Raw genomic sequence first — 25,089 nt, forward strand, 5'->3', positions numbered from 1 at the left:
TTCAAGAATTTGATGCCGGAAACGGCCCTAGCAACATGTTGCTTGGGCCACATATGAAAATGAAAACTGGCTGGCAAAAAGCAAAAAGGCAAAAAGCGCACAAAACACGCCTGAAAATAGAAAACAAAGCGAAAAGCAGCCGAGTTGGAGTTCGGGCTCGGCTTTCCGAGTTCGGGCCTGGCTCGAAGCCGTCTGGCTTATTCGCAAACCAGCTGATGACCAGCGGAGGCCGACAAATCGGGAGACGGAGACTTTGTGCTGATGCTACCACATTCGCTGCTTTCAGTGTGGCCCGTGTCTTCAATGAGTTTTGTCATGCTTTAGCGCAGAAACAGCGGTTCGATATCGAGATACCCACAGCAGATAAACAGTATAATATACTATATCCTTGAGATACCAGATAGCAGCGGCAAAGTATGTGCAGTGTTAACTGATGATGATGATTGCTAAAAATAAACGTGTGTTGTGAAGTTCTGACCAAGTGCAAGAAACGTAAAAATACAAATAAAAATAAAAATAAACACAAACATAAAAGGATCGTTAAGATCAGCTACAGAAACAAAAGACTCAGGCAACGAACTTGCGTGCTGCAATGCAGACAATTTATAGCCTGCAGGCAGCGCAGCTGCTGTCGCAGGCGTGTTAAATTTATGCAAATAAATAAATCAATTCCACAAAGATAAATAAAATTGCAGGCGTTCCGCCGTTTTGCACGCACCAAACACTTTAGGCATTTGTCAAAATAGCCGAAAAGGCAAAAAAAAAAAAAATATGCACAAGCAATCTAGAGAAAAATCTGTTTCCCGAGCTGCCATAAATTAAACCTCGCCCATGACTTTTCTCTGCAGCAAAACTAAATAAACTTAATAAAATAGAGTAGCTTAAAGGGAGGGAAAAAGTTAAAAACGCTTATGGCCTCTTTAAATGCAGCAACTTGGAAATGAGTTTTGAACAGGCCGCAAATTATTATTGTTATTATCACGGGCAGCCAACTGACATTTAGTTTTGCTTTATCTCCGTATAGTTTTTGCGTTTAATGTGCCGGAAATGTTTTCTCAGACTCCGCGGCGGATAATTGTGGGTACTTGAGCTTGGGTGTTGCCAATGATTATAAAACCTTGTTAATTTGCGCAAATTGGTTTTGCATTTTTCAAGACCAGGCGAAGCATCTTCTCCGACTAGTTTGTCGGCTCTATAAAAGTTAAACGCTTTAATTTATGCACATATCACGGTTCCTTAAATTGGCCGCAGAGCAAATACCTAAGGTCACCTGATCGGTGGGCTCATTACAGCTCGGAACGGGTTTGGGCCTGCCAGAGATTCTACCTCTGAGCTACTGAGCTGCTGAGCTGCTGACCTCCAGTGCCTCCAGTTTTGACGCCTAAAATCTCGGAGTCCGTCTAAACATAGTCACGTTCCGACTGTTAGCCGTGACATGGGCCGGCGTTTTTTGGCCGGACAGTGCATACTGGCACGCCCTCCTCCTCGGATATTTACGATCGCAAATAGCTGGGACTTGGACGGCACTTAAAATGCGTGGCATGCGGCTCACATTCGGCCAAACTTTGCGACACTGTGTGGCCAAAAAGACCGAGAGCCGCCACCGCGCCAAAGGCAATTGAAAATTAACCGTACCTAAGATTTTCAAGAAAATGGTAAATGGTCATTTGAATTGGTTCCAACGCTTACGCATGCGCCACGAATCGTGCGCTACTCCCCCTAGTACTGAAACACATACCCTCTTATCAGGGCGGCCATGTGTGGAACGAATCTCGATCGCGATCGCGATCTCGATCTCGTCTCGATCTCCGCCAGAAAGCCAAACGCTGCCACGGACACACTGGCAATTGAGACGCCAAAAGTCAGCGTCATCGCAGACACAATCACCGCCAAAAGTAACCGTTCACTAGGGTCCAACTAAGTAAGGCGATTGCGTAATGAGCGCGGCCCATTCCATTTGATATTTACCTTAAATCTGATTTGATATTGTCCCACACGGCATTCGATATGCCAGACTCGTCTACAATTACTATATACCTATACCCGGGTGTACATAGGCAACAGTCGGCTGTCGTTAATGGAGGTGACTTCTGATTTCTGATTTCTCACTGAGGCTGACCAGTTAATCGCTTTAAATTAATAACAAATCTGCCTGTGGAGGACGGCCGAGCAACTTTCCGCGCTCAAAAGGTTATGCAAAAACTTTAAGTGCAACACCAGTGACTGTAGTTAAAAGCGAACAAAATTGTTTAACTTTACATTAAATGCAACAAACATATTTTGGTGATGTGAAAGACCCCAAAGATCAACCCTTCAGTAATTCACCTAATATTTTTGCAGCTAAGCGACTTAGAAGTTTCGGGTTTCATTTGACCAAACACAATCGACACAAAATGGTAAGTACACTCATGCATTGTTAACTTTATGGCGATTTCCGCTCCGTAATCGAGTTTAAACACGTGTAGCTCGCCATTCGATCGACTCGTGTTGTTTTGGGGTAATCAGTGCAGGTATTTATGCATTTCTCGACTTCTGTGTTTGCTCTCACATAATTTTTGAAATAATTAAGCCGCATGCACGATCGTCAAACGAAATTGACACACACTCCCAGCAACTGCATAAATTTCGCATCAACGCATGAGCAATCCACTCCCAGGCATTCGTGTCATTGGACCTTGCCGTATGAGCTGGGAAATATAAATATATTTAATTCAAATATATAAATGCTCGGCTTATTTTCAAGAAGGTATAAGAGTTCAGCACGAACATTCCTGAAAGACAAGTAAGCAAGTAAGATGAATTATTTCGGGTTATTGTGAACATAGAATCCCTCTTCAAGCCAGATAATCATATATTTCTGAGAGCATAGAACTTATTATATTATATGAAATCATAATTCCCATGAGCTCGCCTGCAGTGCCAAGGGCAAAGCACATAAAACCACTCTTTCTGCACACAGAAATTGCAGTTGACAAAGGCATTGACCCACAATGGGCCATGTGAGTGCGGTTGGATGTCGATTCGAGTGATTATCATTCATTCCGTACGCATTGTTCTGTGGCAAGTTTGAATTGCGATTCATGTTTGTGCATTTGTTAAGCTGCGCGCTGATGTCTCACCGGAAATGAAAAGGCTCTGCGCTGGGCAGAGTGAAATCAGCGTCGTTAATTGTCAAAATACGTCGGGCAAAAACAATATTTGTGCAACATCATTTAAGTAATTAACGTGTTCGATTATTTTTATAATTCTGTTTTTGGCCATTTGGCGCAGACAAAGCGCCCGCAGCCGAGCATAATTATATTAATATGCAATTTGTTAATTTAAATGACTTCCTTAAGCGAAATGGAGACGCGTTCACTGCTGTTGCGCGATCTTGGGTAAATAAATTAAATATTATAGTTAAATATTTACGTTTTTCTTTCGACACTCGATCGGGCTGGCTATCAGTCAGCTAGCATTTTGCATTGTGATTCGGATTATGGGTTGTGCGATTGACAAATCATACAGTATGCATGCCCTAATGCTGATTTTATGCAGCAAGCAAACAAAGCACAAATTATACAAATTATCGGCCGATTTCGGTTTGTTTACAAAACAATCAAATGCTACTTTGGCCACGCTCCGAAATCATTTTCAACGCTAACGGTAGCACATTGACCTCCTGGACACACAGCCAGCCCATTGTCTTGACCACTGGGCCATTGTTTGGGCTGGAATTGATTTAACTCAGTTCGATTCCATTCGATTCGATTCGTTTCGATTTATTTATTTTTCCATTTTCACAACATTCCTGGCCAAAAGTTCAAGACACTTAGCCGCCTGACAGGCATTAACTTTTGGGTCCGTAACCGTTGATTAGGCGTCTTGACTTGCTGTTGCGTTGAGATTTATGATTAGCGCCCAGCTTAGTCGGACTGAAACGAGCGGGAAAACTGAAAAGCTGAAAAAAAACCGAAGAAACGAGACGCATTAAGTGCCCTACTCAAAATGCAAGTTATTACGTCTCGAAGGTTTTTGTTCGGTCTCAACGGATTTTTACATTTTTTTCTTTGCGAAACCCAGCCGCCCAAAATGCCAGAAATTCAATGAGCTCCTGCTATCGCGATGAAGTCAATCAGCTGGCCAGCGAAAAACCAAAAAGCCGAACTGCCAAAAATGTGGAGCCCTCGAGCGTTCCCTGGGACACATTTACGGTGATGCAGATCTCTGGCCCACAAAATCTGGCAGCCACTTCGTAATGTCCAGAATGAATGACTTGGCTGAAACGTTTGGGGAGATCTCCCAGTGATACCATTGTCCGAATTGGCCATACCATCGGGTTGAGCGAACTTTAACATTCTCTGGTCCGATATGAAGTTACAAATGAAACTACAAGTGTGCCAAACAAGATTGATGTGACAGAAAATCGTATCGTATTTCCTTAACTAATGTTATTCCTCCACAAAAGTTTTGACAACATAAAGGGGAAAAAGGGAAAAGCATTGAAATTGAAATATTACAAATTTTCAAATTAAAAATCCAATTAAAATTGCTATGACACACATGTGGGGGGATTCATTGACATATCTCCTTGAAAATCTTCGAATCTAGTTCAGAAGCCAGGTTTATCCGAGTCTCAAATGTATTGCGCAACTTTCGAGATTCAGCTTCTGTAAATGCTTCTCGAGTCATCTATCGAGTTTATTCGCGATCAAAGTACGAGTATTTAATTTGCCCATTTTTCGTGTTAATTAAAAGCCGACCCCGCCCCTTGCATGTCGGGTGAAATCAGCATCAGCAAATTCAGCATCTCAGTACTGGGTGAGGAAAAAGGTCAAGTTTGCTGTGCTCCGTCAGTTTGTCTGGGAACAAATCCGATGGAGAACAATGCCTGTTGTGCAAATAGAATCCACCTACGCACCATGGCCAGGCTTGAATTGGAAGAGAAAAACAAGAAATTTACCTTTGAAAAGAACTGAAATTTCATTAACCCCATTGAGCAGGTTCAAAATGCGCAATTTGGCAGCGTAATTGAAATCAACATGATGTCTACTTATTTATTAATACATTTTTTGTGGCCTTTTTTGTTTTTGTTCTGTTTGTGCGGCTGATTGACTCCCACGTCTGGTTTGCTTATAAATTTTGGTTATGCGATTTGCAAATCATTTTTTTTGGCCATCGATTATTGTTTATTATTCTTTTGTTATGGATATGGACTTGACTTGGGCTGAACTTCTCCGAAGTCTGATGTCTGAAATAGCATGGGAACTGTGTGGCAATTAATCAAAGTGCATAATCACATTGCTTTTCTTGCCATCTATTTGTTTCCCTGGGAAAGTATGCAAATCTCGAGATTTCACCTATGCGAAATATTCGATTTTGGCATGGGAAACTTGATTTTAGAAGGGAGAGAAAGCTTCGCAGATATTCTCTAGTCTATCTTAAATCTATCTACTCCTAAGCACACTTCAAAGATCACTTAACCTCCTCATTTTGTAAGCAGATACTAGACATTCTATATTTCGAAACCAGAAACACTTGGAGGAGCCCCAAAAGCCGATCGATAATGCGTCTGGCAGGCACCTTCACCAAAACCAAGACAAATCGCTGCCAATCAGCCATCATAACTCAAGACACATCTGCCACCGAGCAGACAGATCAAAAAGCTGGTGTGCCGATCTCCCAGCACAAGGTTATGGCGAACTGAACACAGAAAATAAATAATTTACTACTAAATACTTTAATATTTTATGCTAAAGTGAAGAAGAAGTTCTTCAGCTGGTTTAGAGTAGGTTTCTGTCATATGTAATGCTAATCAAGCATGAATATCTTAAGGTGTAATTTAAAGTAGAATACTGATTTTTTTCAAATCAAAATAATTGATTGTAAAATCGTAAAAGTATTTTCTCGCAGTGCACTCTTCAGACTGATGAGGAAGCTTGAATCGAAGATTGTTTTCGGTACTTCACCTCTATTTGCCTTTTGCACACCCGGCACATTGTGAATGCTGTGTAGCAATGCACTGAAAACCGAATCTAATGGCAGTCGGGCAAAATAACAAAATAAGTCGAACAAATGCTTATAAGCTGGCAGAAACATAAAATGGAAACGAGTTTGCCAGCTTGTGACAAACGAGCGCAGCCAAAGAGTAAAACGAAACTCCAGCCACGAAATAATGATTTGGCGTCAAAGAGCCATGTTCGAATTTAACGCTACCTAGCCTCCTAAGTGCGCTTTTGGGGGGTTTCGGTGGGCTGCTGTTCGTTCTGCGATTCATCAAGGTTACTTTGCCTAATTGATGGATGGCTAGGCACAGCCATTGCACTGAACAAGCGACAATTTGCCGGGCCTTGAACCTCTGGCCGCCTCTGCTCTCCACTCCACCTCAATCTTCCGATCCGATCTGATGAAGATGGATTTGTATCTGGAAGAACGACAAGTCGACAACTTCAACTAGAACTGAAAGCGAAACTGAATCTCATTCCGAACCTGAATCGGAGGCTAGGCCCGTGCTTGATATGCAAATGAGAGCGCGTTGTAAAAATGCTGGGGCTAATTACGTGACACGCTTCGCCTGTTCGACATCGGGAAGATGAAGTCATTCTTAAGCCCCCTATTTATGATTCTCGACTCGGTCTGAAGGTCACTTGGACACTTGGCCATCGTAGTTGGACCCAGTTCAGTGATCTGCCGGATGTCTTCTCTCGTTCTGCACCAGAAGCCATTAAGATGTAAATTTAATGATCACCTACGTTGCGATATGTGGCAGCCAGATTTATGGATGATGTTTTCACGCCAACAGTGGGAGGATAACACCCACTTCGCCCCGATTGATAAAGTACTCAATCTGATCTCATCTGGCATTTCCAGCTTGCTGGAATTGGATGTACTAAGTGCGCCAAGCGGATGTTACTTACTCGCTATGACTAAGCCAAGTTTATGCTTGGAAAACCCTACACGAGGAATAGCTATTGTTGGGCTCAACTAGTTAAGCAAATGTTGTTTTCCAAGTCACTTAATTATGGGGCTTAGCACGTCTTAAACAAAAAGAAGATCTCATAGATCTGCTAAGAGAAAAGGATGTTGCTTGGTGTGACTAGGCAAAGTTTATGCTTGGAAAATCTCTGCATCAAATCTATTAATATAAGCTCTTATGGACATAAATATAAGGAAGTAAAACAACATATATTTTCAATGCCTTTTTGTGCATTGCTAAACGTTTTGTTTGCTTCATTATGTAAAGCGCTTATTTCGATCCACTCCAGTGGGCCATCATTTTGTAATAAATTATCATCTTATTTCGTTAATCGACTTCCAATCGTGATCGCCTGATTATCTTCTCATGACCTTTTCAAAATCTGAATAACAGGCCGAAGAGCATAATTGATTGTGGGACTTAAAAGCAGTGCCATAACTGGAGTAATCCGCTCCAGATCTCTTTCCTTCTTTCGAAGACAGTTCATTGATTGATTGATGAATGATCTGTGTTTTCGCATCTCTGCTTCGCTTTCATTAGGCGGACTTCGGTAATTGAGCATGTACAGTCTCTATATCATTGACTTACTTTCATCACCCACTCTTGACACGATTTCTAGGCTTAGGGAATAACCATTTATCATTATTGTTTTCGGGGCTTTCGCCTCACGCCCGCATTGCAAAAAGTGCAATTCACAAATGGTAACTGGTAACAAACATAATATGGCCCGTATTCATAATTAAACTGCAGTGTTTCGGCCCGCACGAACCACCAAGGCAGAAAACCAGTCGTATCCAACTACTCATGAGGGGTACCCCCATGAGCCCATAAGCCAATATGAATTATTTCAATTAGGGCGTTTAAAAAATGATTATGGCATACTTATTATCGAATTACAATTCGAACGCGCCAAATGCAAGCGTTAAACTCTGTTTCACTCTGTTTTCGATAATGTTGTGCAATAAAAGAGATTTACAATAACTATAAGGAACCCAGATCTCGGGCGATTTATCCACTGCAGCCGAATAAGCCACTATAATCCACACTAAGCCAGAGTCAGCTGGCTAAGGAGGCTTTTCTCTTATTTTGGCCACATTAAATTAAATCTAAGCTTGACCCAAAAAAACACAAGCACGAGCTGGCTGTTTTTGTTTTTGTTTTGTTTTTTGGCTGCACAAATTTCGCAAAATATTTCGACTAAGCACTTAATTTGAGACTGGAACAATGCGCGCTGCACCAAACATAACTGCAGCCCAGGTCAGCATGATAATAAATGATTATTTTCGGTCTAAACTGCGTTAATCAAAGGTAATGATAATGCGGTGCAGTGCCGGCCGCGTGGAGCGGCGTTTACTTAGGCTTTATTGATTGTTTTTAATTAGTGAGCAGCACCTCGGTACGCCCACGGGCGGCTGCTGCTCATTACCATTACGATCGCCGGATCAAGATCACTCCGGACCGCAGAGGAGTGCCCGGTATTCGTAAACGGAGTTACGACCCAAAAGGAGGGTCCCCATTACGAGGTTCATTCAACCGCAGTTGCGCAGTTGGGAAGCCATTCGGTGGCCAAGAATAGGAACGAGAAAAGCCAGAAACGATCTCGGTTACGGCAGTGTTTGCCACCATCCACCATCCACCATCTGCGATCCGCTCAAGTTCAGGGTCAGCGCTATTTTGTCTGTCGGAAGTGACACTGCCGGCAGGGCGTCCATTGTTACACAAATCCGAGTTTATGGCTTCTCATGCCGCCTAATAACAGGTCTTGTCAAACTGGAGCCATTAAAAGGTTTTCAAAACGGAGCAAAACGTGTTGAGACCTGGCTCAATCGGAATAGTTGTCCGCGCCGCTTTTTGATTACTGCCTCGGAATTGTGCCTTTGATCACCATGATGGGGCAGACACCGAATAAAACCGATCGAATGAGACGTTAATGTCGCGATATACATGTTTTATAAGCATAAATAGTGCCCAATTAGTATGAGCTTTTGCTTAGTTACTATATTAGCAGAAAAGGGAATCGGAGCGTTTGGCATACAAATCCGAGGATACACTTCAAAATCAGTTTGAAATGGAGAGCGTATCTTCTTAAACAAACAGATAGCCGTCATTTGCTTTCTGGACTCGTCTCGGCTTCACCTTATTTTTATGACAACCTCCACCATGGATTTAGGATAGCAGGCAAAACTTGGCATGTACGGAGCAGCTATCGTTAATGCCGGCCTTGATTTCTGCGTGTTTTTATGATTGCACACAAGCGATGACAGCGCCGATCGGCGGACAGGTATTGCTGCAACCGGCGGCTCATGCCAATATGCATTGTGCATAGCAAATAAGTGCTTGTCAATGCAAAATTGTCAATCAATTAGCCAAAACGGGGGATAGTCGAGCCCGCCGACAGCTTAACCGCCGCCTCTTCGGGGCAAGTGTGGTACATAATTGCTGGAATGAGCCACCTCACGATCCCACATTGGGGTTATGTTGTTGTCAAACGTGCAATTTGTGGACCAGCGATTGCACCCCGCAGAATTGCACAATAGGTCGATCTGTCACTCTGCTATTATGACATCTCCGAGCTTGTTGATTTAAAATTAAAATAATAAATTATGCAATTAATGATGGGTACATTTAAAAAAATATATATACAACATGTTACCAGTTTCATGAGTCACATTACCACTGAATTTTATCTGTGTACTTTTACAATTAGCTCACAATTAATCAATTGTTTTGTCAATCATGGGAAACCAAGAAATCGATATAGATCGATTGGTAGTCGCCACAAGAATCCCAGCCCCTCAAATTGGTCAATAAAAGCGCAGTCCGCGTTGTCCTGAGCCAAGCCATATGGTATCCATACATCAGCGTTATCGAATCCATTTTTGGCGTTTACTGTGCTGACAAATTTGTAGCCAGATGCCTATCCTCCCAGCCGGGCCATAACTCCATGCCGTGAGGTAACTAATGACCATACTTGGCCCCAAAGGTTAAGCCCCGTATTATATTGCCGGCATGGTTTTGGATTGGGATTGGGGTTGGGGTTGGGGCTGGGTGCGTTTGGCGGCTGTCTTGAGCTGGAGCACACACTTCCTCGAGGCTCATTAGTTAAGCAAACACTCGGCGGCAATCAATGCGGGAGACGGCGGGGGGAAAAACAGATCTAACCATAAATAATGTCGCATTCTGCAGCTTTGTCCATTGTAATCGATTTGAGAATCGCATAAAAAGTGTCAAACGGCACTGGGAATGGTATAAAAACTCGAACTGAATGTAATTAATCAACAATAAATCTAATTTTTTGAGCGGGTAATTCAATTAACCCAACAAACAGTCGTCATACATATTTATGGGTAATTGCGATTCATGGGCCAAACATCTGAGCAAAGTGCAAGGCAATCAGCAAACAATAAAGTAAGTAATTTCTTTGAATATTCGATAGCCTTTTTTGTCAAACAAAAACTCAAGCACCTGCAGCAATTTAACACTTGACATTGTTTTATGAGCAAGAGAAGTGGCGACGAGGGGCATTTTCTTTATGTAATTATTGTTATTACATTCGAGTTATACACACTCCATTTCGATTCGAGTTCAAGTGCGAACTGTTTGTTTGCCTCAAATTGAAATTGATTTGGCCGAGTCTGTGTCCAATTTGCCATGCGACTAAATAAAGCGATTTTAATTGATCATCGATTCGAGGTTGTGTCGATGATAAGGCGAAGCAGGTTTTATGACATTTGTTTTGAATCTCGAGTCGGTTAATCTCGATCTGGTCGGTTCTAACTGATATCGGGCGCGGAATCGTGTAACAATTTGCCAAACAAAACAATGCAAAGCACTTTCTGGCGAGGATTCCCACACTCATCCGCATCCAAACTCGTTTTCCAGCTGACTCCTTGCCTGCTGCTAGTCGCCACAGTCGCCAGTTTCAGCCTCCACGCGCAGGCCATCCGGGTGGACTGGGGCACCAACACAGGACCCATAGCACCACCTCCGCCGCGCACCACTCCGCAGCCGCCAAGGAAGCCATACCGGGATCCAGCGCCCGTCTGGGAGGACCAGAGCGATGACGTACCCAACCCCAATCCCTATGTGTAAGTGCAAACGGGTTTCGCAGAGATCCATAACCAGAAAAACTAGCTGCAAGGGTCAATCTGCCATTTGAATAAATTGTTTATATAAATAAATTGAATTCCTGGTTTTTTCGGATTTTCGCCTGCGGCCAGATGTAGAGAAAATGAATTGGCAACGGTGATATTATATTACATTTGAATATTTATAAGACTGCCACACAATGTTGTCTCGCATTATTAATAGATTGTCAGCAACTGCAATACAGTTTGTAAAACCCTTTTATGGAAATCATCCGAAGTCATTACTTTATTGCCTCTGAAGCTTTATTACTTAAATCAAATGACAATAAAATCGTCAATAAAGTCGGTAATGATATTAATTATATCAATGAAACCTTCGTTCTTCCACCACAGCTACGTGTTGCCACCGCCTTCGAGACCAAGGACCTGGGCGATTCCCGCAGGACCCTATGCTCCGCCCAACTACAACAACCTGCCGCCCAAGGGCAACAACTACGGCCAGCTGGCCAGCAATTCCTACAGCGGAGGTGTGACCTCCGTGCCGGGACTGGCCGCACAGTATGTGCCCGGAGTGGGCATCAAGTATACGGCGATTGTGCCCGACAAGCTGCAGGGCAAATACAACGCGAAGACCAAGAAGTACAAGGCCTACGAGAAGGCCAAGTACGCGTACCCCTGGAACTATGTAAGGCAATACGACAGTCGCAAGCGATATCTGCGCTATTGAACCGCCGATACCCGATATGCATTTAGAACTACCTATATATAATTGTACAAGAGATTAAAGCCAGACACCTCAGACACGAACCCCGCTTTTGACACTGTAAATTGCAATGCCTTTCAGCCCGATCAAGTCAGACACCCCCGCATCGCAAACATGCCGCTCGCTATCCCTTTCACAATCATCTTGCCCCATCCACATTCACATCCACATCCACATTCATGTCCATGTCATAATCGCATGCATCATCTCGTTGCAGTTGCAGCAGTTGCCGGTGGAGGAGAAGGCCTTGGAATGGCAGGCGGAGCTCGAGAAGCGGCTCGACGAGGAGCAGGCTCAGTCGCGGTCTCAGGCTCTCAGCTCCTCCACGACAAGCACCACTTCCAGCACCTCAACAGCCACCAGCACCACCACCACACCAGCACCACTTCCATCCGCAGACAGCACCACAACTGCCGCATCGACGACAACATCTACGAGCACGCAGCAGCCCACAACATTTGCCAATTACAAGCTGGCACACGAGAAGAGCGCCCATCTGAAGAAGCACAGCAAACAGAAGAAGCTCCTCCAGCTGCACATGGAGCAGGAGAAGAAGGCGCTGAAGAAGCTCCAGCAGGGGCAAAACTCGTTGCAGACCAGTTGAGCGGGCGCGATCGACGGCTAGCAGCTGAAAAACAAGCAAACATTTAAGCGAACATTACCTTTAAGACTTGCCCACAATGTTGTAAATAACTATTAATAAAATTAAACATCCCATAATAAAACGTAATCGAAATTAAGGAACGTGGAACTTCAGATGGGCAGCTATGTTGGACATAGTAATTGAAATTAACCATTTAGCAAAAAAATCAAAAGACTTAGGCAACGAACTTTTTCTGGGAAGTTGTGTTGGGCTGAGAAGACTAATAAAACTAATTACTGGCGGGGAAAAAAGGGCACATAAAAGTAAATTAAACCACATGATCGAAATTAATTATTGGGTAACTAGCTTGACATGGTCAATCCAGACTAATTGGAGTTAATGAATAGCGAATAGCATTCTTCTAAGAAGCTAAATTAGAAAAACAGTTTTTTTTCAAAAATCTACACTAATAAAACTATTTGGTAACCCAACCATAAATAAATAAATAAAACTGTTAGTGAGAGTTAGTCAAACATACGTAATTATGCAACGCCACGAACGAAAGACTTAGGCGACGAACTTGACAGATGCATGTGAGATAACTTGGAGAAATTTAACTGCGCAAATGAGAGATAAAAAGTTAAAGGGAAACAGTTGAGAGGGCAATCCCACTAGGATGGCGCCTAAATTGCCTTTTAATTGCTCCCGGGGGTCAGCAAAAGGGCAAGCCGGACAAGGTGAGCTGTCAAACGGATTAACGGACCCACCACTGATTGGCGCTTTCTTGAACGACTTTTTGTAGCCGCAGGCACTCAAAACTGGGCACAAAAAGCAGTGCCAACAAAACATACGGCAATTAGCCGTTGCAATTAGCGGTGTCGTTGAACGGCGGCGGCTTCTGGGCCATCATTTAAGCTGATCAGTGATCACAGAGCGGCGTCTTAAGACCCTGACCACGGAACGTCAGCGACAGCAATGGAAACAATATAATTAGCTCGAAATGCTAACAAAAACACAATCATTCTTCTGCTGCAGCCAAAAATATTTGATTTATGCCCGGCTCCCGACTTTGTATAGGTGTCGTTAACCCAGTTTCAGCTTGTCGACGGGCTTAGTCAACCATATATAGAGACGGTTAATTTATTATAATTAAGCATGAAATTCATATTTGGCTGCTTGAAGAGTGAGCTTACATCGGCAGAAGCTGATTCTCTAAGTGTTTAATTTAATACCGTTTTTTCCTTTGGCTCAAACAATTACTCAAGCTAAGAGACCTCAAAATTGGTTTGCAGATAATGGGGATGCTAAGGGTAGCCATAAATTTCTTTGAACAAAAGAAGCTGAAAGATAATAGGCAGAATCCGTTTGCATCTAGTTGTTTGTTTGTGTCCGAAAACAAAAGGGAAATAATTTTATTCATTCATGCCACTTGGCTTGAATTATAGCCCCAAAATATTTACATTTTAAGTCTAATAAAATTGTTCGTTTACATTTTATGGTCCCCTCCCGAAATCAATTTAAATTTCAAATACGAAATTCACTTAACAAGTCAGCGAAGTCATTGAAAGACAATTAAACATTTTACAATTTACGGCTGCGTAAAACAAGACAAATAATTCGCTTGTCGCTTTTTTGCTTTAACGGGCCGGTTTCACGCCGCTGGACGCCTTAAATCACAAATGCCACAGGCTCGGCTATAGCCAGAGCCCGGATCGGTTGCCTGCTCCGGAATTCCAGCGCCTGGTGCACCCGACTGTTCCCGGTTCGCTGCTCAACCACGGCCTTGAATCCCCGGTTGGCTCCTCGCACCTCGTAGTGCACACTGCGAATGTGTCCACTGGGCTCCAGGTGGGAGTACGACCCGGAGACGTAGTCGCCATGGCGCTGCTCTCGATGCAGGATGTGCACCCGACTGGCCACGTCGGAGATGTGGTACTGATGCGCGTAGTGGAGCTGGGAATAAGACAGATGCTATGTTATTCTCCAATCTGTGTCACTTTAAGGTTGTGTCATTACAGTAAACGATATTTGTTATACAGAGAAACAATGTTTGCAGTGCTAATTATTATATTTATCAGGTCTGATGAGTTGGTAGATAAACACACAAGGCAATAAATAAATCGGTTGAATGTGCAAATAAAACAAGTAGACTGAAAAGGTGCATATCAGTTGTGGACTTCATAGATTTTCATTTTAAGCTTATTCAATAAATCAAAAAAGGAGCATTATGTATTTATATTACTGTGTTAGTTTATCATCATAAAGCTTTTATTAAACACAACTCGTGTTGTTGTGAAACAGATGCCGGACTCACCCTTTCCTCGTCATGATTTCTGCCGTAATCGCTGTAAAACTCGATGTGCCCAGCCGGACCACGCTGCGTATGCGCAATATGCAGCAGACAGAGGACCACGAAGCCGAATCCCCATCCATATGCCATGCTGACCGGACACGTGGGCATGAGCTGCTGCCGAAATTAATTTGATTAGAAACATAACGAAGTGGCCGAGAAGAGTGGGCGCCCAGTGCTGACCGGAGATTGGCCCCGGAGGAGTGGTCGGGGTGAAAATCATTTGCACTTTGCTGTTACGGCAGCAGTTGAAAGCTCGGAGCAGCCACTTCCTAGCGGCTGGAGCGATGCTGATTACATAGTCACGTTGTTAACTACATCTTCACGGTGCACAGCAGCCAAAAACGCTGGTGTGTATTGGACGGTGGACCGGTGGACTGGTGGACTGGTGGACTGGTGGACTGGCGGACTGGTGGTGCATGCCACAAGTTGGGCAATCAAAGTGAATCAAAGACCAGCATCTTTCACACTTCGTTAGGGGCAAGAGACTTAGTCAAGGCAATTTAGTGTCAAAAAGCGAGCAGTCGATAAAGACAAAGGCCCCTAACCCATGGCAATATGCACATTATGGATCTTTGCGATCTCCGACGGTTGGCTAACATGCCCTAACGTGACTGGCCGCCCGATTGGATTGCTCTGACCCAGAGCAGGCACCTGGACCCTTATTGTGCCCCAACACACCGATCCATGGGCTTGGCTTTGTCTTCGAGGAGATTGCCGTTTATGAGCCGCGAGTGGCAACTTTCTTTCTCTTGCATCATGATGGCTAACTAATTCTCCTTTTTGGCTGTTTGCGGCACGTTTCGCTGGCAATGCAAAGATTTGAACAGCAGGTGACGGCATCGCCATCGCCTCTGCCCAGTTTTGTTCCTGGTCTTCCCACTCGGATGCTCAGTTCATAAAAACCAATGCCCTTTTGATTGGTTACAGCTGTAATTGCCCCGGGGTGTTTGTGAAAGGCTGCCAAGTCGAAGACGCCAATCACCGGCAAAAAAATGGTACCCAAAGAATAATGTTTTTAGTTTTCTTACAATATTAGTGAAAAATGGATTCTAAAAAAAAGTAGTATTTGAAAACATGAATTATGCGTATGATTTAATGTAAGTCGTGTAATCTAAGTTTTTTTATGATGTAAACTTCATCACTTAACTAAATATACCCCCTTCTTCCTTATTATTTCTTAAAATATATTTTCTGTGCAGTCTCAGATCATCCGCTGGTAATAAAGAAATTGTCTAATTAGACCGCTGCACCAACTTTTGATTGGCCATGGGCTGCAGTACGCATACGCCCCGTTGGATTGGGCAAACGAAGCTAACTAGATTGATCTGGCTGGATGGTGGGAGGCTGGATCCCTCTGGGCCACGAATCTCGGCGCCCAAGCTGGGCCCCTCCAAACTGTCGTTAATTGCGGGGTCGGCTGGGTGGCTGACTTCCATAATTCAGAGAATCGAACCGATAATCTACGGTGAGTTAGGGCACGTTTTGCCGGCCCATCTCCGCCTTGGAAATGCCAAATGCACTGGGGAAAATTCCAGAGCTCTGGCCCAAAGATATAAACAGGCTGGACCAGGACAACTTGTTTCTTTTGACTGGCTAATTGCAATGTAATAAAATGGAAACGAAATGGCGAAAGAGAAATATCGGACGACAAAGCATTTTCGTTTCCATTTCTTTAATCGAACAGCCTCCTGGACACACGCGCTCCATTAGGCCCGACAAGCATGCGGCGAATGTTTATTCATATCTGGAACGACTTGGGGTACGGGACGGCCCGGTCCAATTCCAGATCGAGCGACACATCCACGGCTCCAGATCCAGATGGGGATCCAGATGCAGAGGCACCGCCACAGACGCAGACAGCCGCACTCGGTCAGTCAGTCGGTTTGTCAGTCGGTCGGAAGCCGAGCCGTGCCAGGCTGATGCGAAAAAATAAAAACACTTGCGTTTTCTATTGATTTGTAGCCAGATTTCTTGTTTTCCTTGCTTTGTTTACATAATGAACTGCCACCGAGTGGACCCCTTGGACCCCTGGGCCCCATTGGGATCCCCTCTCCTGACCATTTCCAGCTACGACATCAGTTATGCGGGTGCCAGTCGCACATAACATTGCTCAACGCTATCCGCCGACACTCGAGATCGGAGGCTATATCTGTGTCCCCACTCGTCGTGCCCAGATATATAACCTTAGCCAATGCTATTTGTTGCTATCTTTATAGCAATCGTAGCCAATGTCGTCGCCAATGCTGCGCCGAGCTGCCGTTGGGTTTCAAATGGTGGAGCTTATTGCGAACTTCGTTTAATTGCCAAGGGGGAAAGATGAAATGGCAGCCTCGTTGGCTGGGGAAATGTACAAAGGGGCGTGAATGATGGGAGAAAGCAGTTGAAAACGCCAATAAAAAATCGTCAAATGTTGCCTAATTTAGAAAGGGGTTCAGTTGGAAGGCCTGTAGAAGAAATCATCCATTTCATTGAGCTAACACTATTAACTTAATACGAATCATTTGCGAGAAAGGGAAACATGATCTAAAAACATTAACTAGCAAGTAATTTCGCCTTTGCTATCATAATTTCCGCAATAAATTAGGCCAAATGTATGATTATTATAACAAATATATATATACGAATATGATTTTAGTATGTAAGCAATTTGGAACATTTGTAAAGTTTGCAGCAAATAAATAATTCAGATTTAATCATTTGCTTAACATCTTGAGCAAACATTTATAATCTTGACGGTTTGTCATGTTTCCGTTTAGGGGACCCATTAAGCCCAGTCGACATTCTACGAACATTCTACTACAACTACGGTCATAATCTGGCTTTTCATCTTCCGCAATTTGAGCCGCCATCCCGGGTTGTTGGCCACATTCGGCGGTTCGGCCTGGTTCACTCACTTCCCCTTCTACGAAGTGGAGATCGGAATCGAGAGCGAGAGCGGGGGGATTGCATAATGTCATGGGTACAGAAGAAGACCGCTTTCAAGGCCACAGTCGTGAGCACACTTGGCTGAGCCTTTCTTCCCCTCTCCCCTCACGGATTCGGACTGGGATACCCATACCAGGGGCATTCCCATTCCCAAGCCGCAAAAACACAGGCCTTTTATGGCCTTTCCTGGCCGGGAGTCGTGTTGCTGCACTTCCCAATTAAAATGCATGGCTAGGACGGCCAAAAAGCGGGCCGAAAAGCACTCTGATGCGATACGAATCGCAGAAATGTTGCGAGCAACTGAGCAACAAAACTGAAACCCGTTTTAAATGCACCGAATTTACATAATGTGCTCCAAATGGGCAGCGGGCGAATATAAATCCCGAATCAAAAAAAAGTAATCGAAAATCAGAGCCGCAAGCAATGGCAATGACAATTGCATGTGACAATTGCGGAAAACGGCCAAGTTGCCCAAAAAATCAGGACGCAAAGTTAAGTTCACGGAGATCCGAAATTGTGCATATGAAAGTCTCAGTTTCCTTGGCCATTCGAAGGGGAAATGCTACTGCCGAGTTAACTGAAAACTGAGCCGAACGTGAAAAGCGAATCTGAATGGCGATATTGATGGCTGGCAATTTATGTTATTGAACCTTGCCTTATGCAAATTGAAAAACTATGAGTAATTGCTAGCGATTTCTGGGCTTGTTTTAATAAGATTTTTCATCATTTGGCCGAATGTTTGAGAAATGAAAGTCCCGAAATTAAGGAGGTCCACCAAAAAATAATCAAACGACTTCCTTCCGCAGAGGGCCACTTACTTTTGCTGTTTTTTTTTTCACTTGCAAGCCGCAAGTTGCTGGTGGCAAGTTGCCAGTTGCCAACTGCCAGTTCGTAGTTGCTATGTGTGGGCCGTAATATCAATGGCAAACACTTGAAAACTGAACCACTTTGCTGGGCTGCCACACTTGCTCTGAAGTGTTTGGAGCGGAGAGCTCTTGGGTTTATTTACGACAGCCGGCAGATGAGGTGAGATGTGTCTGGGATTTTAGATTGTCAACGCGGTGACTCGGATTCTCCTGCGCACGAACATCGTGGTGCCCCATAATTATATGCCCCTCCGTGTGTGCACAACTAAATCTGTGTCTATATCCATAAGTCTGGTGGCCGGGGGCCCGACTATTAGATCATTCTCTTTTGCAATTCTTCCCCTGCCGTGCTCTGTGTGATTTAATTAACTTTTGCGAGCAGTTCCCTGAATCCAATTCAATAACGATTCACCTAGCAGACAAAAGGGCATGATGCCGCACTTTGAGCACACACAAAACGGGCTTGCAACCGCAAATTAGTTTCAAACATCGCACAAAACACAAAAACAGCCTGCAAAACTGCATCAGCGATCGGCAGCCTTGCAAAATTCGTAAATCCACAGCCATAATAACCATAGCCCCGCCATATCCCCGTCTATACGTATATCCCAGACTCAGACTGAAAAATCGACAAACGATGTGCGCCTTCATTCTGTATTATTACTCGGCGGCTGGTTACTTTTCGGTTTTGCGAGCGGAGCGAAGATTTTGCAGTGCTGATAGTAAAAGTGACGCATCAAATGGAGCTGCCTCAACTGGGTTGTAAGTAATGGGTATTGTGGGTATACCGGAACCAAAGTGATTTTAAGAACTAACATGGTAATGTTCGAATATTATGTATGATAACAACTATTCTCTTGATTTTATTACTTATTTTATACTTATTTTATCATAAGCTATATGTATATATATGCAAATGGCTTGTCACCATGGAGCAGTACCAACTATACCCTGTAACCCAAATGTTCTGATTTGCTGCTCCATCAGTCAATGACACACACACTAGCACACCACACGTGCTTGTAACTCATTTTGCAATATTTTTCGAAAAGCACACTAAAAACGTGTCCCAGCGACAACAATCACTTTGGAAGGGTCGTGTGGCTTTGCATCTTTATGGGCAACATGGTCGCATCTGGGCATCAATAGAATCAGCAGCGAGAAACAAGTAGTTTGGCTATTACATCTTACTTGGGTGTTTTGTAATGCCTGAATGCTGAATTTGGCAACTATTCAGGCAACTGCCACTAAACAGCCTCCAACGTCAATAATAGATGCCACAGAGCTCTCGGTTTAGCCGGTTTCGGATGCTCACCTCTCGGCAGACTTTTATGGCTTAATTTTGAGCTGGCTCGTAGCAAAAACACATTGTTTATTGAAAACATTATTTGCGGTTTGCAAAACGGGGTTCAAGAGGGTTTGCAAAATAGATTTATTTGTGGTTTCACAAATCGCTTCGAGTGAACTAAGTCCGATCGATGCCGATCAACTGGGAGTTGGGCACGTGGTCGGGCTCAATTAATAAGTTAGTTTGTTTGGCCACCAGACGGAAGTAATCATGGTCGATTATTTTAAATTGGCTGTTAATGAAATGCAATTGGACGTTGCTCGCAAGATTTGTTATGTTCAGCAGAATATTAAAATTGGAAACTAGGCTTATGGCTTTTTGTACTTCTTCCTTATTTTTAATGGGTCTGGCTTTAAGTGAGCAGCTTTATAGATTTAAATTGACTTGAAAGTAAATTATTCTGTAGACTAATGTTCTTCCTCATTATTTTATACTACGAACAAAGTGTTGAGTGTGTGGTGGCTATACTAAACCGCATGCCATTTCATTGTTTTATGCCCCATATTACTTGATTCTTATTCGGAATTTATTTGTAAGAGCACCATTTCCTTTGAACTGTTTGCCACCCAGCTGAAGCATTTCTTAGCCACGAAAAATGAGGCTTAAATTATTGGCTTGGCATTTAACATGACAGCCACATTAAATTGTCCACTTTGGCAACCTGTGTGCCGGCACATATATATATATACCAGTAGTACCATATATAAATGGCCATATGTTTTATATATAGGAGTCGGCCAGCCTGCTGCTGGCGTTGGCTTTTTGGCTATAATTGAGGTTTGACGTCTCGGCCGGGTTGGGTTCAGACTTTTGCTCTGGGGCCTCAGACCTCTCGAGGAAATTCAGGCGACGACGGCCTGTCGGGGCAAAAAACAATTTTTATTTAACAGCTTCAGTTTTGGTTTGTTAATTGTCACTTTCATTGGAGCTCGCACAATCCCAGCAATTTTAATTCAATCCTAATGCGCCCAAATGATTTCGGATTGGGCAAGCTCCGCTGAGCGCTGCACTCTGATGCAATCACACTGCTACAAATTATATTAATACTTTGTGAGGTGCAAATGCAGCCCATAACTTAGCCGGCTTGGATCTCGCATTCGCATTTATTGAGCGGGCTAATCTGCGCTTTATGCAAAGCAACTCGGACCGAGAAATGTTTGCCGATACCAGTTCTTGCCCCGCAACCTTGGGCCACAAACACGACGCTAAGAAGACGCTTCCAGCTGACTCGCCGAGGTATCCACATCCGTTGTGTAATTGCCGGTGGCCAGAGATGGAAAAATATTAGAAAAATCCACTGCGTGGTGCTGGTCAGCTGTCCGGCGGTGCGGCGGTGCGGGGCGATTGCTAGTCGCCAGAACCATTAGCAGTTATTAAGATCGAATCCGAATTCAATTTATTTGTTAATTAAACGATTGGCTAATTCTATGTTGTACCGTGTACGCAGATTACCAGCTATCAAGATCGGAGCTGGGAAATGCAGTTAGTCGACTGTGATGTTTCGCTGATATATTAAGTATACGTTGCGGTGTTACAAAACGTGTGTTCATAGCTGACTAATAGAAAATCAAATAAAAAATGACATAAAACTGCATTTTAACGGCATTTATGACTGAAGTGGATAACATTTCGTTCAGCATGCAAAAGTGGATTAAACTTTTTTTATCTTGCAAAACGCAGCCCCACAAGTATGCAGAGAAATCGAGTCTTTGGTAGAACAAGCTTAGTGAATTTCCAACCCATGAGTTAAAGGTTTATTTCAAGCCCAGCTTTAAGTAAAATAAAAGCTCTTTCTTATCATATTCAGCTTTTTTCACTTTGACCGTTCGGCGGGTCAGCCAAAGTCACCGGAAGACAAGTCTTGAGGCCCCCAATTAAATCAGCGAAATGTGCCATCTAAACAAACAAAGAAAATGGGACCAAAAAACGTCTTATGTAAGTTGGATTTACAAATTTGCAGACCGTGAAAATCTGTTTTTTGTCTGGAGGAAACCCTCAACGGAAACAGACCACTTCGAATATTGAATGGTAATATATTTGCGATAATGAAATGCAAAGCTTTCGGAGCGCTCAATTGGCCATGAGACACATCGATTGCAGCTTCCCCAAATGGGTAGAGCAAACTGAATAAATGGTTTGCTAAGCGCAAATTGTTCGCCCACATGGAAGGCGTACTCTGGTAGAAGCATATTGATTATTGTAAGTCATCTGCCCATTACAAAAGAGGAGAAAACCACAATTATTATCCAAAAAAATTTAAAGAAATTAATTATAGTTAACAGTAAACAAATAACTTGTTTTCAGGCACTGTATATAAAATACTTTTTAATGTGACATCTCATAAACCAAAGAAAACGGTCTACACTTTTGTTCTTCCACTTAAAAATTTTTTTCGAATCTTTATTTTACAAATTTGTTGCATAACTTAAGTAAGATTAACCTTGATGTTCCCCTTTTGTTCGACCGCGCAGCGTAGATCTCAGAATTCCTTCGCAAGCTACACTGAGAGAATCCAATGAAGTTCCAGGTGGAGGCGTACAGCTAAGCGGGCTTACGTAACTAAGAAGTGCATCCACTGGGAGCTCGGAGTCCGTCCTAGTAGTGGCCCGCATAGGGACTCGCATAGTGGCCGTAGTGGCCGCTGTACTGGTCGTACTGGGGGATGTACTCGTACTGCTGGCCCTGGTTGTAGTAGCCATCATCGTAGTCGTAGTGGATGGGTGCAGCTGCCGCCGGAGCATAGTGCTTGGCCACTTGAATATCGAATAAATATGGAGAGTTTAGCTTTTGCGAGGGGGAGACTGACTTAAATTTATTTCGCTCTGTTGTAATAATGACCGACAAAAAACTAAACTGCGGTAACAGCTGTTAACGGTTCGCCATTGTTGGCAAGTAGCTCAACTGGCCAAAATAAATACGCTAACAATTCAATGCTGACCAAAGCATTTTCTATGGACATTTCTTTGCCCCCTTGCAAATAATTTATTTGTGCACGAATTTGTCAGTCAATTGGTCACAGGTGTTGTTTTCGTTTTGTTTTGCTTCGTTTTCTGTGCCTGTTTTTCTTCATTTTATGTTTGTCGCCGCTTTGTATGCAAGCAAGTTCGTTGCCTAAGTCTTTTGTTTTGGCTGCTGATTTCTTTTGCTGTGCGTTTTGCTGATAATTCTCAATTAAAACTGCACCGCAGCACCCACAACAATTATGAATTTTCACATGAGTATCCAACCATGTATTCATTTCCCAGGCCCAAAGCGTTGCGACATTGAGAAAATTATGCTAAAGTCTTGGGAAGCAAAGGGAGAAGGGAAATGGCCAAAGAAGAAACGGCAATTTTCGTGAAAAATATGCTGCGGTGCCTGTTGTTATTTTGGTTTTTTGTTGTTGTTTTTTTTTGGAAGATGATGCACCTGACATAATCTGTGTGGGAAATTCGAGACGGAAAGTGCATAAACAAAGCTAGATCTTTGGCTCCGATCGGAGCAGAGTGAGGTAACCCACTAAGGAGGCGTGTCGGCGGATTAGTCAACCATATGATGTTACACATTTCCAGCCCAGTTTTACAGCCCATGATTCAGCTTAGCTGCTTGACTGGCCACGTATGTGAGACTAATTGCAATTTATTGAATGAAATTGCCAATGCAACTGCCACCCAAGCTAGAAATGAGATGATATTACAATGGAATTATGGTAACTTATTCAGACAGTTCAGAACGTTCAGTAGGCTGCATAGTAATCAGCGTCAAAACCAAGATCATCATCACCATCATGGCCATAGTCGTCTTCGTCTGGGCGCAATTTGCGATACTGATTGTTCAGATAGTTGGCATGCCGCCTGAACAGCTTTAGCATGCGATATGTGTTCATGCCTGAAAAAGCGAGCAGAGAACACGTGGAGATGGGTGGGCGGAACCCCAAGAAAGATGACAATGGAGGAGTGGGGGGAAAAAGAAGAGGTGCCACCAGAGGTGAAGGCCAACTATAAAGGTGCTGCTAATCCGTTCTCTAAAGTCTTTAGTCTATATCCTGTCCCAAAAGTTATTCTTCACTCACCATAAGGCGCCGGGGAGGCGACCACCAGAGGTGCGTGGGCCACTGGAGCCACGTGCTTCACCACCTGCGGCTCGTAGTGGGTCAGGACGGGCTTGTGGGCCACAATGGGACTCGCCACCACCGCCTGGGCGTGCACAGTTGGTCCCGACTTGGTCACCACGGCATTGAAGCCGTGAATGGAGTCCGCCGTGTAGTCCACAGTGCGAATGGAGCCATCGGGTTCAACCAGAGAGTACTGACCTGTAGATAGAAATATAGAAATGCCCAGTCTGCAGATCATCCTTTGGTCACTTACCCTTGACCACATCTCCATCTCGCGTCTCGTGCTGTGACTTCACATCTCCTGTGCTGTGGTCAGCCACTCCGTAGTTAAAGGCATATTTCGGATGATCCTGTTTGAGGAATATAAAGTATAAGGATTTTGATTAAACATTAGGATTTCAGAAGAGAGCAGTGGTATCTTTGAAATCGACGAATTTATATGATTACTTTACTTTAGAAACAAAGGGTTTTTTAAATTTTATGAACCCATTTAAGCACTCTTTTATGGTTTTTACAAAGAAAACAAGTCCCTTAAGTTCATATCACACTTCAAAACTCACATAGTAATCCAGGGCATATCCCGGTCGCGCCACAGCAACACTGGCGAAGAGAGCCAACGAAAGGATAACGAAGCACACGAAGTTTGCCATTTTGTAATTGGGTTTTATATTTATAGCTTCAAATGCGTTTGAAACGAGAAAAATATTTGCTAGAAATAAACACAAAACAGATCGTATCCGTTAGAAAACACCGCACTGAGTTGGGGATATTTTGATTTTTTCAGGAGATTTACTTTGAGTATTTCAACGGCACTAGATACAAACACCACCAAGTTGCCCGGAATACTGTGGCGATTCTAAAAGCAAGTTTCCATTAAATAAGCGCGAAATGTGCGAAAGTCGCGAGCAGCGCAGCAGACGCCGGCAGAGTCGCCGGCAGAGACGTCGGCAGAGAGCAGGCACAATGCCAAGACTCTTGGTTTCTCAGTCACTCGGCTGTGGCGAATGGAGATCGGTGATCCAGTCTGGTGAGCCACTCTTCGCCGGGCGTCTCAAAGTGGCAAGTAGATGCCCGGCCATGTGAATGAAGTTGCAGCACGGATCCATGGGATGTTG

General features: G+C 43.6%; 3 protein-coding genes across 3 annotated transcripts; 1 reads left to right on the plus strand and 2 right to left on the minus strand.

The window, feature by feature from the left end:
- The first annotated feature begins 232 nt into the window (after positions 1-232).
- LOC117140718 (transcription elongation regulator 1) lies at positions 233-12,546 on the plus strand. Its single transcript, XM_033303783.1, has 5 exons — positions 233-414; positions 2,341-2,396; positions 10,838-11,043; positions 11,437-11,728; positions 12,024-12,546. The coding sequence occupies exons 2-5, from the start codon at positions 2,394-2,396 to the stop codon at positions 12,408-12,410; spliced, it is 888 nt and encodes a 295-aa protein (XP_033159674.1). The 5' UTR covers positions 233-414; positions 2,341-2,393; the 3' UTR covers positions 12,411-12,546.
- Positions 12,547-13,784: 1,238 nt separating this feature from the next.
- LOC117140630 (cuticle protein 7) lies at positions 13,785-14,863 on the minus strand. The gene is made up of 2 exons (XM_033303650.1): positions 14,704-14,863; positions 13,785-14,342 (listed from the first exon to the last, which is right to left on the minus strand). The coding sequence occupies exons 1-2, from the start codon at positions 14,848-14,850 to the stop codon at positions 14,058-14,060; spliced, it is 432 nt and encodes a 143-aa protein (XP_033159541.1). The 5' UTR covers positions 14,851-14,863; the 3' UTR covers positions 13,785-14,057.
- Positions 14,864-22,246: 7,383 nt separating this feature from the next.
- LOC117141245 (larval cuticle protein A2B) lies at positions 22,247-24,822 on the minus strand. Its single transcript, XM_033304611.1, has 5 exons — positions 24,768-24,822; positions 24,535-24,683; positions 24,228-24,324; positions 23,933-24,172; positions 22,247-22,634 (listed from the first exon to the last, which is right to left on the minus strand). The coding sequence occupies exons 2-5, from the start codon at positions 24,622-24,624 to the stop codon at positions 22,477-22,479; spliced, it is 585 nt and encodes a 194-aa protein (XP_033160502.1). The 5' UTR covers positions 24,625-24,683; positions 24,768-24,822; the 3' UTR covers positions 22,247-22,476.
- Between the last annotated feature and the right edge of the window lie 267 nt (positions 24,823-25,089).

Source organism: Drosophila mauritiana, chromosome 3L (genome assembly GCF_004382145.1).
Source record: "Drosophila mauritiana strain mau12 chromosome 3L, ASM438214v1, whole genome shotgun sequence".
Taxonomy (NCBI): Eukaryota; Metazoa; Arthropoda; class Insecta; order Diptera; family Drosophilidae; genus Drosophila; species Drosophila mauritiana.

Coding starts and splice junctions, on each gene's coding strand:
- LOC117140718 (XM_033303783.1), top strand. Junction 11,044..11,436: donor CCCAACCCCAATCCCTATGT/GTAAGTGCAAAC, acceptor CTTCCACCACAG/CTACGTGTTGCCACCGCCTT. Junction 11,729..12,023: donor ACGCGTACCCCTGGAACTAT/GTAAGGCAATAC, acceptor ATCTCGTTGCAG/TTGCAGCAGTTGCCGGTGGA.
- LOC117140630 (XM_033303650.1), bottom strand. CDS start 14,850: ATGCCCACGTGTCCGGTCAGCATGGCATATGGATGGGGATTCGGCTTC. Junction 14,343..14,703: donor GAAATCATGACGAGGAAAGG/GTGAGTCCGGCA, acceptor TCTTATTCCCAG/CTCCACTACGCGCATCAGTA.
- LOC117141245 (XM_033304611.1), bottom strand. CDS start 24,624: ATGGCAAACTTCGTGTGCTTCGTTATCCTTTCGTTGGCTCTCTTCGCC. Junction 24,325..24,534: donor GATATGCCCTGGATTACTAT/GTGAGTTTTGAA, acceptor TTCCTCAAACAG/GATCATCCGAAATATGCCTT. Junction 22,635..23,932: donor CGCCTCCCCGGCGCCTTATG/GTGAGTGAAGAA, acceptor TCGATATTCAAG/TGGCCAAGCACTATGCTCCG.